The sequence below is a fragment of the Phaseolus vulgaris genome, chromosome 10, assembly GCF_051622355.1.
Source record: "Phaseolus vulgaris cultivar YP4 chromosome 10, ASM5162235v1, whole genome shotgun sequence".
Classification (NCBI taxonomy): Eukaryota; Viridiplantae; Streptophyta; class Magnoliopsida; order Fabales; family Fabaceae; genus Phaseolus; species Phaseolus vulgaris.
This window is the reverse complement of record NC_143507.1, coordinates 6501822-6513673: the sequence shown is the minus strand read 5'-3', so window position 1 is coordinate 6513673 and position 11852 is coordinate 6501822. Positions and strand designations below refer to the sequence as shown.

The following is an 11852-nucleotide window of genomic DNA, read 5'->3' as shown; positions in this document are numbered from 1 at the left end:
AAGTACTATCTGCTGCATTGTCCTCCAGGGCTTCTGTCAGTTTCAAATTTACAGCAACAGGCACCCTAACTCCATTGCATTGATCCATACTGAATCTATTGAGTACTTCATTAATTTATTTCCTTTGATGTAGGATAACACCTTGATCTTTGTATACGAATTCCATTCCCAAAAAATAGCTAAGCATTCCCAAATTTGTCATTTCAAAATTCAATCTATTTTTGAAATGCTCAATCTCTGTCATTGAGCTCCTTGTGATTAACAGATCATCCACATATAGACATACATAGATTAGGCTTTGACTTTGTGACTCTTTTGCATACACTCCATATTCCACTGAGTACTTTGTGAAGCCTAGCTTGAGCATAAACAAATCTATCACTTTATTCCATACTCTAGGAGCTTGTTTGAGTCCATAAAGTGCTTTCTTGAGTTTAAACACTTTGTGGCTGACATCCTTTACTTCAAAACCTGGTGACTGAGTCACATAAACCTCTTATTCTAAAATATCATTCAAGAATGCAGATTTAACATCCCTTTGATAGATTTTTCAGTTTCTAGAACTGGCCACAACAATCACCAATATAATGGTTTCCAATCTGGCCACTGGTGCATAGACTTCAGTGTAGTCTATTCAATGTTTTTGCAGAAAACCCTTAGCAACTAATCTTTCTTTATGTTTGGCTATGCTGCCTTCAGACTTGAGTTTTATCTTGAAAACCCATTTGATATTAGTTGGCCTTTATCCCTTTGGCAAAGCCACTAATTCCCAGGTTTCATTTATCTCCAGTGATTCCAGTTCTTCAATCATGACACTCTTCCATTCCTTGTCAGCTATTTCCTCCATCCAAGTGATTGGCTCAATGTCTGCTAAAAATGCTAAGTGAACCAATTCTCCTTCATCAGTGATCAAATTATCACTGTAAATTTCATGACTTGTTAATCTAGATGAGGGAAATCTTTGCCTTTGTGATCTTCTAGATTCTTGCTCAACTGTATTTTCATGCTCTTCATCTTGTTGTTGCCCACTGTCTTCTAAATCACAATGAATCTGTTTTACAGATTTGCTTCAATTCCAGGATGCATTCTCATCTACAACAACATCTCTGCTGCTGAGAATTTGTTGGTTTACTGGGCTGAACAACCTGTATGCACCTGTTGGATGATATCCAATTAGGATAAGAGCTTCACTCTTATCTTCCAACTTCTTCCTCTTCTTATCTGAAATATGCCTATAACACAAAGAACCAAATATTTTCAAATGACTAACATTTGGTTTAACCCCAGTCCAAATTTTTTCTAATACAACTACCTCCAATTTTTTTGTAGGACACCTATTGAGAATATAGGCTGTAGTGGTGATAGCCTCTCCCCAAAAGCTATGAGGCAACCCCTTGTCTTTGAGCACGCACCTTGCCATATCAAGGAAAGTTCTATTTCTTCTCTCTGCAATTCTATTATGTTGTGGAGTGTAAGGACCTGTAACTTCAAATTCTTTTTGCAGCCCAAAATTCTTCCAGCTCTTTCAAATTGAATTCTCCACATCCATCAATTATGAAAATTGTTAAGGCATGGCTTGATTGCCTTTCAACCTTAGCACAAATTTTACAAATCTTCCAAACACTTCACCTTCTCCTTTAATAGGTAAATCCAAATTTTTCCGGTGAATTCATCCACAAAAGTGAGAAAATACCTATTACCTCCAAGTGAGTTGCTGTCTAGAGGGCCACATACATATGAATATACAACCTCCAAAGGCTTATTTGCTCTTTGCAGTCCAGAGTTCTTGAAATTCTTTCTTGATTGCTTTCCAAATAGGCAGCCTTCACATGTCTTATGAGATAGGTTGATTGGTGATAACCTTGTAACCATTTGTTTACTGCTTAGTCAGTTCAAACTCTTGAAATTCAAATGGCTGAATCTGTAGTGCCACAGTAGAAATTTGAAAAGAGTAATGTGGATGATGAACGTGATAGACACGTGATGAAATTGTGAAAATGTGTGAATATTGATGGTTTATGTTGATATTTAAAGTTTTATATTTGAAGTTTTAAAATTAGCTAGCTTACCCTACACTTTGTTTTGTGTTTGTTTTCTTTATTATGTGATGATCATGTTGATTTACACGGGAGCAGATGAGGTTGCAGGTTATAGGGCTCATCACTGAACAGTCAAAGGATAAGATGCTTTTATTTTTAATGTTTTTTTTTTAATTTTTGTGCATATATTAAAATCCCTAAGAAGAGGATATTTTAAGATACAATATGAGAATTAGTATATGTTTATTTGTTAATTAGATATTGCATGCTTAAGATATTATCAATTATGAGTAAAAATAGGGATGTTACATTTTAACTATTTTAAATTTTCAAAATTTTTCTTTTAATTTAAAAGAAACAAAGTTAAAACCCTCTAAGAGAATTATTTTTCATAATTTTCTTTTTCGATATTTAAGGAATATAATATGTAATCTACATTTTGATTATTAAATTTAAAAGAAAAATAGAGATGGAGAAGGAATCTACTCAACCTACCTTTCGACCATTTCTTTCTACATCTCATAGTTTTTATGGATCATTAAAAGATTAAAATACTCTTAATAAAATATATATTGTTATCCTACTTTTTTTTCTTCTTTTTCACTTAATTGTACACCTCCTTCATTGTTGTTATCATTGCTCCATCATTTGCAACACATTGCCCCTTAGTTGGTTTTGTAAAAAAAATAATTAGTTATTATTATTTACTTCATATTCATTGTTTGGGGAAATTTTTAAACAGCACAATCTAAAATGTATTTTTCAAAAAATTTAATACATTCTAGATTGTGTAATCTAGAAGACATTTCAAGATTCGAAATTGCATTTTAGATTTTGAAATCCATAAAAAATTTATGGATATGGAATTGCATTTCGGATTGCACAATCCATAATGTGTTCAATTTTTTAAAATGCATTTCGAATTGTACAATTCAAAATGTTTTTTTAAAAGAAAATACATGTATTAAAATTTTCTTTTGATTTTTGAAATAATTGATTGGTATAAAGCATTATTTATTTTAATATGTACAAATATGGCTATGAAAAAATGTGGTGTCTCTCGAGGCGATGGTAGATAAAGACATATGGCGTCACTCTGTAGGAGAGATCGTGAACCAATTGTTGTTACTAGTGGTGCTAATGAAAGGAAAGCACCTGCAAGAGGACTTGATCACCAAGACGAATTCCATGAAGGACTTGTTGATCTGTTTGTTTTAGTCCACTATGCTAATCATGTTTCCATGAGATTGTGGGAGGGTGAGGTAAGAAACAAAGACTTCACTTAATTATGATAATTGTATTTGTGGTATTCTTTGTACTTACAAACACCCATATCTTTTTTTGTTAGGATGGAGGGAGCTGAAGTTGGTGTCCCACTGTCAAAATTTAAATAAACTTGGATCCCTCATCAACAGATCGAGGTTGTAGTGCTTAACTCTAGGTTGTTGTTGTTATGCAACATCAGTTATGAGATTAACTAACAAGAAATTCATATTTTTCTTTGTAGTGAGGTAAAGTTAAAGTTGTTTTCTTGTTCACTTGCTAACAACATAAAAGCCACAGAGAATGTCAACCCTATGGATATGACAATAATGATCTCAAGTAAATACAACCTATATTTGTTGGTTTTGTATGTGTTTCCCATCAACAATACAATGCTAAATGCATTCAACAATTTCACTGAATTAAGGTGTTCCACAAAACATTTGTAACAACTTGTAAGTACTCATTAAACCTATTCAAGTGAATATATGTTTTACGCTTTAAGAACATCATTAACTATTACATTTCAATTATTGATCCCCTTTGTGATCTCCTATATTCTTACCTGACATTGTACACTTGTTTGATTGTGGTCACATTGTCTTCATTGTTTTTCTTCAAAGTAACTAAAATGTTTGTCGATTTCACTAAACTTTTAGTCATGTCAACGATCATGAAATGCTCATTAGGTTTTAATTTTTCACCACAAGGGTGACCTACTAATGTATCAGTCAATTCATGATTATGACTCCCACATATTACCTTCAAAACTCTCCCTCCTCCATTGTGAAATGATTTTTCCCATAATGTAAATAAACAATCACATTTTCTTGTAACAGTTACACTAACTTATAAATCATTTTTGTTTCTCCTATACTTACCACTCCTTTCACATCCTAACAACACATATGTCTTTCTTTTCTATTGTCCATTTGTTGTATTAAGCCTCAAAATGAAAATTAAAAAACCAAGTGTAAAGGTCATTCAAGGAAGTCATCACGCGTACAGAATACCAACACAAATACATTACAACTTAAGATACAACCCATGTCACATTTTTTTACCCAAATAATAACAAATTTAACTTACCTCATATGTTCTAAAAGGTTGACCACAATATTCTCCAACCAATTCACCTTTTATTGCCTCAAATTTCACAATATCAAGTTCATCCATGTTAGACCACTTATCAACTGCATCTGATATTTTCCTCCAAAATTTAGATTTTATTTCTATATTCCATAATCATTGGCGAAATAAGGGTAGGAGTAATAATGTAATACTTGATATTGTGGTACAATTACACTTTATAAGTATGAACTTAAAAAAGTTAAGAAAAAACTTTAAAATGTTGCACAAGTTTGACTTTTGGATTATTCCATTTGGAATACAAATTTGACTTCTGGATTGAACAATTTAAAATACATTTGAAATTCTGAAATATATTTTGATTTGCATAATCTGGGAATACAAATTTAAGTTATAGATTATGCAATTCAAAATACACTTTCAAATTTCAGATTGTACAATCTGAAAGTCAAATTTGACTTATAGATTATACAATTTAAAATACATGTAAATTTCTCATATTTTAAATTGTACAAATTGGAAGCCAATCTTAACTTCTAAATTGTACAATCCAAAAAATAATCTTAAATTTCAAATTAAAAATTTAAAACTCACAGAATATTTTGTATATAAAATTCAAAGTATACCATTCAAGATTAAAAAATCTTAAATTACACAATTCGAAAATTATATTTAAAATCATTAACTAGATAAAAACTACAAAACAAAACCACAAATTTACATTTCATTCCTTCAATATCTTTATTCATTTACACTTCAAAACATCACCATCAAGTATCACCACAAACATAAAGTGTATACAAACGCTTAAAGAAATCACAAACATATCAATAAAATCAACAGTCACTCTCTTACCATTTAATACAAGAAAGACAAACTTCTGAATTTTAAAATTTATGAAGATGCATATAAAAACTATGGTGCAGAAAAAAATAATGGCCCTACTTTTGATGTATGCATGTTTAAGTTAGATAAAATGACCCAAAAGAACAAATCATTAAAATAGTCTTGTCTCTTGTATATTATTTCATTTCTAAATAATTTTAATAAAAACATTATAATTCTTAAATTCATAAAATTACTAATAATAATTAATCATAACTGAGATTAATTTATGATTTAATACAGTGAAAAATTCCATAAATAAGCTAAGATTAATATACATTACCTACATAAACATATACACTAATCATATAACAAAATCAAATCCCATTTTTAGGTACAAAACTTCAATTTCAGTGTGGGGCATTGGCATTTCTCATAACTCTGACAGGAACAAAAAAAAAATATCTTTAAACTTCTGGTTCAGAGCTTTTACAACCAAAGTTCAAGTCCTATCAATGATTTCACCCAAAAGTACATAGAAAAAGACAAACTAAAACACCCCAACAAAAACCAAACGGTAAAAAGTCCAAAGAATAATTAAACAACAAAGACCTTGCCACAATAATCATGTGACTATATATATATAATGATGAAATCTTCTTGGTCCCTTTTGGAATAAATATCATCCAAATAAGTATCTGTTCTCTATTTCACTTGTATGTACATTGGCTCCTCAAGTTTCCTTGAATCTCAGGCAATGCATGTTGGTATCAAACAGCTTGGAAAGAAACACAGTCCTCTCTTCTGCATTCAACAAAAGGACAAGGTAAGATAACAATTAGAGGAAAAGGAAATTTGTCAACACTTTGGTTAAAGATGCAAAAGGAAAAGATTTGAGATTGAATGTTTGACACTATGAATGAACAAAAGTGTGAGCTTAGTGGAGAAAACCACAACACAACCCTCTTTTGTGCATTCAGAAAAAGCAGAAGATACAATAAAATAAAAATTAGAAAAGGAAGCTTGTTAAAACTTTTGCTAAAGATGCAAAAGGAAAAGGTTTGAATATGCAATGAATTATTGACATTATGAAAGTAAAGCTCAACAAAAATGTGAGCTTAGTGGACAAGAAGCACAACCCTCACTTCTGCATTCAACAAAAGCAAAAGGTAAAACAACGGTTACAAAAGGAAATTTGTCAAAACTTTAGCTAAAGATGCAAAAAGAAAAGGTTTTGAATATGCAATGAATTTGACATTATTATGAAAGATAAAGCTCAACCAAAATGTAAGGTTAGTGGAGAAAAAAAGTTAAAAGGGGGGTAATGTGTGGAAGTTAAAGAATTAAGACCTTCCTAGTTTTGGCATAAAGTAGCTCTGGTGAGATCTTGTACAAGTCTTCATCCACAGGTTTTGGTTTTGGTCTTGCAATTGGACTAGTTGGGCTAGGTAGCTCCTTCACATTACTCACCCAATTCTGCTTTTTTGCTTCTTTTTCATGCTGGCAACGTACCTTTTCCTACATTGTCAGCAACAGATTAAGAACCCCATCACAGAAAAAAGCTACCTTTCAAGTTACATGTTAGACATGAATGTTTACCCAGCATTGTATAATTCATTACTCATCATTACATTGAAAATTTCAACTTTGATTACTTTACTACCTTGGCATGACACCAATGGATCCCATTGTCTGTGTTTTCAGTGACCAATTTACATGGACAATAAAGCCTAAAGTTGCACCTATTGCACTAAGTCCTTTATAATCATACTTTATTGTAAAAATGCTAATATAAAACTGTTAATCATTGACAGATACACAACTTCTCCAGCACTCTGTGTGCTCTTGAAAAAGTTTATGTTTTAATAATTTCTCACCCTGTGGCATGAATCATGAATGTCATTCAATATAGTAGGGCCCACTATAAAGTGTCTCTATAAAGTATAAAGAAATTTCATAGAGAAAAGAAGAAGACACAACACTCATGATCTAACTCTAGGATATGGATGACTAAGGATATGCATGGAACATTGGAACTTCGTCTTCTAGTCATTAATTTTCACCTTCTTTTGATGCACCAAACTGCGTTTTACAAAATTGAAAATAGAACACACTTTATCATGATTAAGCACAACCTAACACAAGATAACATAAAAAAATGCTCAAAAGACATGAACCTTGTTAATGGGGTTAAGTTGATTAATGCCTATAATATTGTGCACACAGGGTTAATTATAGAACAATACTTGAGTGTCACTTTAATCACTTTAATAATCGCCTATTAACGTGAATGACTCATACAAGTAATGATTTACTTATTCCAGCAGAAAAAAAAAACTCTTGTTTCTGTCCAAGGAATTTTCATTTCTCTTTCAGCTAATAAGAAGCAAGTTGTGCTAAACCAACACAGAGTGAAGAAGAAACATAACTAAAATCAAAACTCATGCATGACTCACTAAGAAGTTTGATCTAAGAAGTTTATCCTAAGAAAAAAAACACTAAGGAAAAATTCAGAAAAAAGAACATAGAAGCATACCCTTCTACGAGGAACAACGATCATAGCAGGTGTGACAACATCATTCTCATACAAGTCCCCAGTGACATAAAGGTCTCTATCTTCAGACTCAGAATAACTATATCTTAACAAACCAGCTTGTCTTGCAGACTCAAAGCACTGAGTGAAGGGAAGATTATCATTCCAATCCCAGCTCCCAAATGCTGGCACATGATGCCTCTTGTAGTAATATTCCTACACAAGAAATCAACACATTACCAACAAATTCTAAACACAGAAACCTCTATTTCTTTGTATCACAAAAAAAATAGTGACAGTTTTTTAAAATTTTATATATAAAGGTTTAGTCACTTGCATGAGTTATGTTGACAGCACCAGTAACCAAAAAACATCATGGTTAAATAAACAAGTAGCATAACAAAAGACAAGACTTCGTTTGATTTTCTGACTTGGGTGTTTTTTCTAATCAGTTCAGAGAATCACTTCAGTTCCATATTGTTGATTACCCTTAAAAAAACATTAACACGTTGCCTAAAAACTCAGTTTTCATATTCAAGTCAAACCTTAAATTCAGTGTTCATATATTTAACTCAGTGTTCATATTGCTTCTGAAAAACTCAGTGTTCACATATTTAACCTCAAGTTTAAGAACTCAAATCAAAACATACACCATGTGGGACTAATATAAATACAAAATTACCAATAACTCAAACATGAAAGTTGAATAAACAAGTAGCATAACAAAAGATGAGTAGAACAAGAACAAGAACAATACAAAGACTTATCATGACTTACTTCCATTGCAGCTAGAGAAAGTGTTTGGCAAGTGAGTGATTGAAGAAGGAAATAGGCTTATGGTTGTTGGTGTCCAAGTTGGAGGAGGAGGATTTAAAAAGAGGAGAATGTGTGATGTGAGAGAGAGGGGTGGAAAAAGTGAAGTTGACAGGGTATGGAGAATGAATTAATGCAAAGTGAGGTGGTGGTGGTAAAAAGAAGAGAAGGGAGATAAAGAAGTTTCACAGTTGAAAGCAGAGGGACAAAGAGGTAAGGGTGTGAGAAACAATGAGTAAGGTGAAAATTGAAAGGGAAAGAAGATAAGTGTTATATGTTTATGGTTTTGTTTGGTTCTGTGTAGTATCCCAAGACAAAGTCACAGAAAAAGGGTACTCATAAAGAATTTTAAAGGAGGCAATTTTTTAATTCAAAATATTAATTATTTGCATGTTCTTGTTTTTAAGAATTTAATCTATTTTATGTGTCAAGCTTTTTTCTTCAAGCATGCAACAGATTCAATACTTTATAGAGTAGCCTTTTTACCTGTGTTAGACCTAAAAATTGAAACAAAAGTGTTCTACCATGCATGAAATTAATAGCAACATATTTTTTAACTAACAGAAATTAATTAAAAAAATTTGGTAGGTTTTATATTTCATTTAATTTTAATTAAATTAAACAAATAAGAGAGTGTATATTTAAAAAAACATGGTGTTAGAATTTCTCAAAGTACATGTTATCTACTTCACAAAGACATGGATCATATTAAATGCTCATTATTTTATGTTTTTTTCTTCAAAAAACCATTTTGAAATACACGTGATTTTTATAATTTTTTTTAATGTATTTGATTTTATGTAAAAAGAAAACTATTCTGAATACACCAATTTTACTATTAGCGTATTTTTTATAATAAAAATATCTAGACATAAAGCAGAACACTCAAAAGTCAACTTTAACCTAACCAAAAATTTATTTATTAATATAAAGAAACACTAAAATGGACTTCATTTCAAACGCACAAATTATCTCATCAATAAAATATAAAAACATGGTGGAATAATGATATTCTAAATTAAAGTTGGTGTTTACTATTTTTAATTTTACTTGTTGTATTTAATTTATTTTTTAAATCTCATTTATATGTTTCATTGAAATTAAAGGAAGAGTAAAAAATATTATTAAAATAAATTTAGGAATGATAAATATAAAAAGTAGTACTAGAATGAAAGTAAAAATGATGTTAAAAGGTGTAAGGAGTTGATTGGAATCCAAGAATGTATGAAAGTGCAGCAAGTACTGAAGTGTATTTGTATTCCACTTTTGTTTGGATTGAATATTTAAAAACTGTGGCATAAACTTTAATCAGAGGTAGCTGTGCTGCTTTTGCCCTATTTTGTTGCTGCTCAAATGTGTCTTCCAATGCATCAGAAAAGGACTAAAGGTTAAAGCTGGTTGCTTCTGGGCTACCCCTCAAATTTTTTATTAATTAAATTTAGAGAAAAATTTATTCAAATTTTTTTATAAAATTCATGTTAGATATTAAGTGTAATGACATGTAAAATAATATAAAAAAAAAACACACCAAAGAAAAATTAAAAAATATTCTTGAATATATGATGTTAATAATGAAAATTATGAAATAGAAATTGTTATAGTGATTGAATTAGATATTATTTTAGAGATTAATTTTATTTTATTTTTAAATAAATTTTTATTATTGTTAAATATTTTTTAAATTAGTATCTAATTAGGTACGAAGATTTTAACTACCAATTATTTAACTTCCAATTTAGAAATCATTTAACAATAATAGAAACTAGTTTAGAAATTAAAAGTATTTTTAGTTTTTAAAATGGTTTTTAATTTAGTCACTATACAACTAATTATTTTTTTTTTGTCTCTAAAATTGGTTTCTATTTCATAATTTTCTTGTAGAAATAAAAAATAATTAAATCCAAAAATTTAATTAGATTAATTTTTTTTTCATTCAGCAGCAAAGCAGTAAGAAGTAATTACTAATCATTTATATAATTACTAATTTGCTTTTGTTTTAAAAATTAAATAAGGTGTCTTTTTTTGTTGCTATCTTGAGCACAAGCAAACAAGAATAATTCCTAATGTAAAAGTATTTAATTCAATAAAAATGAAAAAAAATAAATGAAGTTGAAATAAAAGTAATAATCAAATTCACTTATTCTTACCCTTTTTTTCTTTTTATATATTGATTTTACTAAACAAACTCATTTAATTTCATCATTTTTGTTTTTATTCTTCCCTTTAACCAAGCAACTGTTATATTCAGGTTCAATTGGCTTTAGGTTATTGAATTAATTGATAACTTTTATTACATTGTTTTTTCTTAATTGAATATTTTGAACTTGTATTCATTTTTAATAGAATCATTTTTTCCGTTCGTTATAAAATAAATAATCACATGATAATAACTTTATGAATTCAATATGATCACGTGTAAATGTCTATGCTGGGTATTTTTTTACATCTCTATATTAATGGTTTCACATTTATCATGTTATCTTATGTCATATTATTATTCTCACTATATATGATCTTTTTAAAATTAAATATCTTAAATTTTATCTCATGTCAGTATATTTTAATGAAATTATTCCATTATATCTACATTTTAAGCTTATAATATTAGGTATGACTTACCCTAATTCAAGCAAATTATATTTTTATTCATTGAGTTAGGTTGAAATTTTATAATTTCACCATCTTAAAATTATCTTAAATAATATATTTATCAATTTTAAACTCAATGAACTTAATTCAATTACCTAAAAATATTATTTTTATAGCAAATTTTTATTAAGAATATTATTTAAAAATATTTTTAAAAGATAATATTTTTATATGATCGAACTTAATCCAACTTAATTATAGTTGGATTTTATATGGTTGAGTGAAGTATAATTTAACTTTACAAAATCGGTTTGGAAAGTGAGATTTGTAAACACTTATATAGTATGAATTTGTTTTATTTCTAGTTGAGGCGAGATTTCCAACACACTTGTCACATCCAAGTTGCTAACTCGTGTGTGAGACTAAATATTTATAGATGGTCCAATAACAACCTGATAATGTATAATACAATAAACTCAACATAAATTTTCGCTAAAATATGCTCTAAATGAATATGATATCATCTTAAGAAATAAACTTTAAATCTAAATCAACATTCACTACAAGAAAAACATGAAATAGAAACCAATTTTAGATACAAAAAATAATTAGTTGCTATAATAACTAAATTAAAGATCATTTTAGAAACTAAAAAAGAACTACTTTCTAAATTAGTTTCTATTATTGTTAAATGGTTTCTA

At 29.4% G+C, this 11852-nt stretch overlaps 1 protein-coding gene across 2 annotated transcripts; it reads right to left on the bottom strand.

Moving 5' to 3' along the window:
- Nucleotides 1-5585: 5585 nt before the first annotated feature.
- Nucleotides 5586-8872, bottom strand: LOC137819207 (uncharacterized). 2 transcript variants are annotated; one of them, XR_016516433.1, is made up of 4 exons: nucleotides 8527-8804; nucleotides 7753-7965; nucleotides 6567-7298; nucleotides 5586-6020 (listed from the first exon to the last, which is right to left on the bottom strand). XR_016516433.1 is itself a non-coding variant. In XM_068622985.2 (4 exons), the coding sequence occupies exons 1-4, from the start codon at nucleotides 8530-8532 to the stop codon at nucleotides 5967-5969; spliced, it is 441 nt and encodes a 146-aa protein (XP_068479086.2). In that variant the 5' UTR covers nucleotides 8533-8872; the 3' UTR covers nucleotides 5586-5966. The 2 variants fall into 2 exon arrangements, 1 of the variants encoding a protein (XP_068479086.2); XM_068622985.2 differs by having other exon boundaries at nucleotides 6567-6734; nucleotides 8527-8872.
- Nucleotides 8873-11852: the final 2980 nt, after the last annotated feature.

Bases quoted from the DNA above. Each gene is read 5' to 3' on its own strand.
- LOC137819207 (XM_068622985.2), bottom strand. The intron at 6,735-7,752 runs GTATGCTTCTAT...CTGACAATGTAG, and splicing joins TCGTTGTTCCTCGTAGAAGG to GAAAAGGTACGTTGCCAGCA. The intron at 6,021-6,566 runs GTCTTAATTCTT...TGTTGAATGCAG, and splicing joins TTTATGCCAAAACTAGGAAG to AAGAGAGGACTGTGTTTCTT.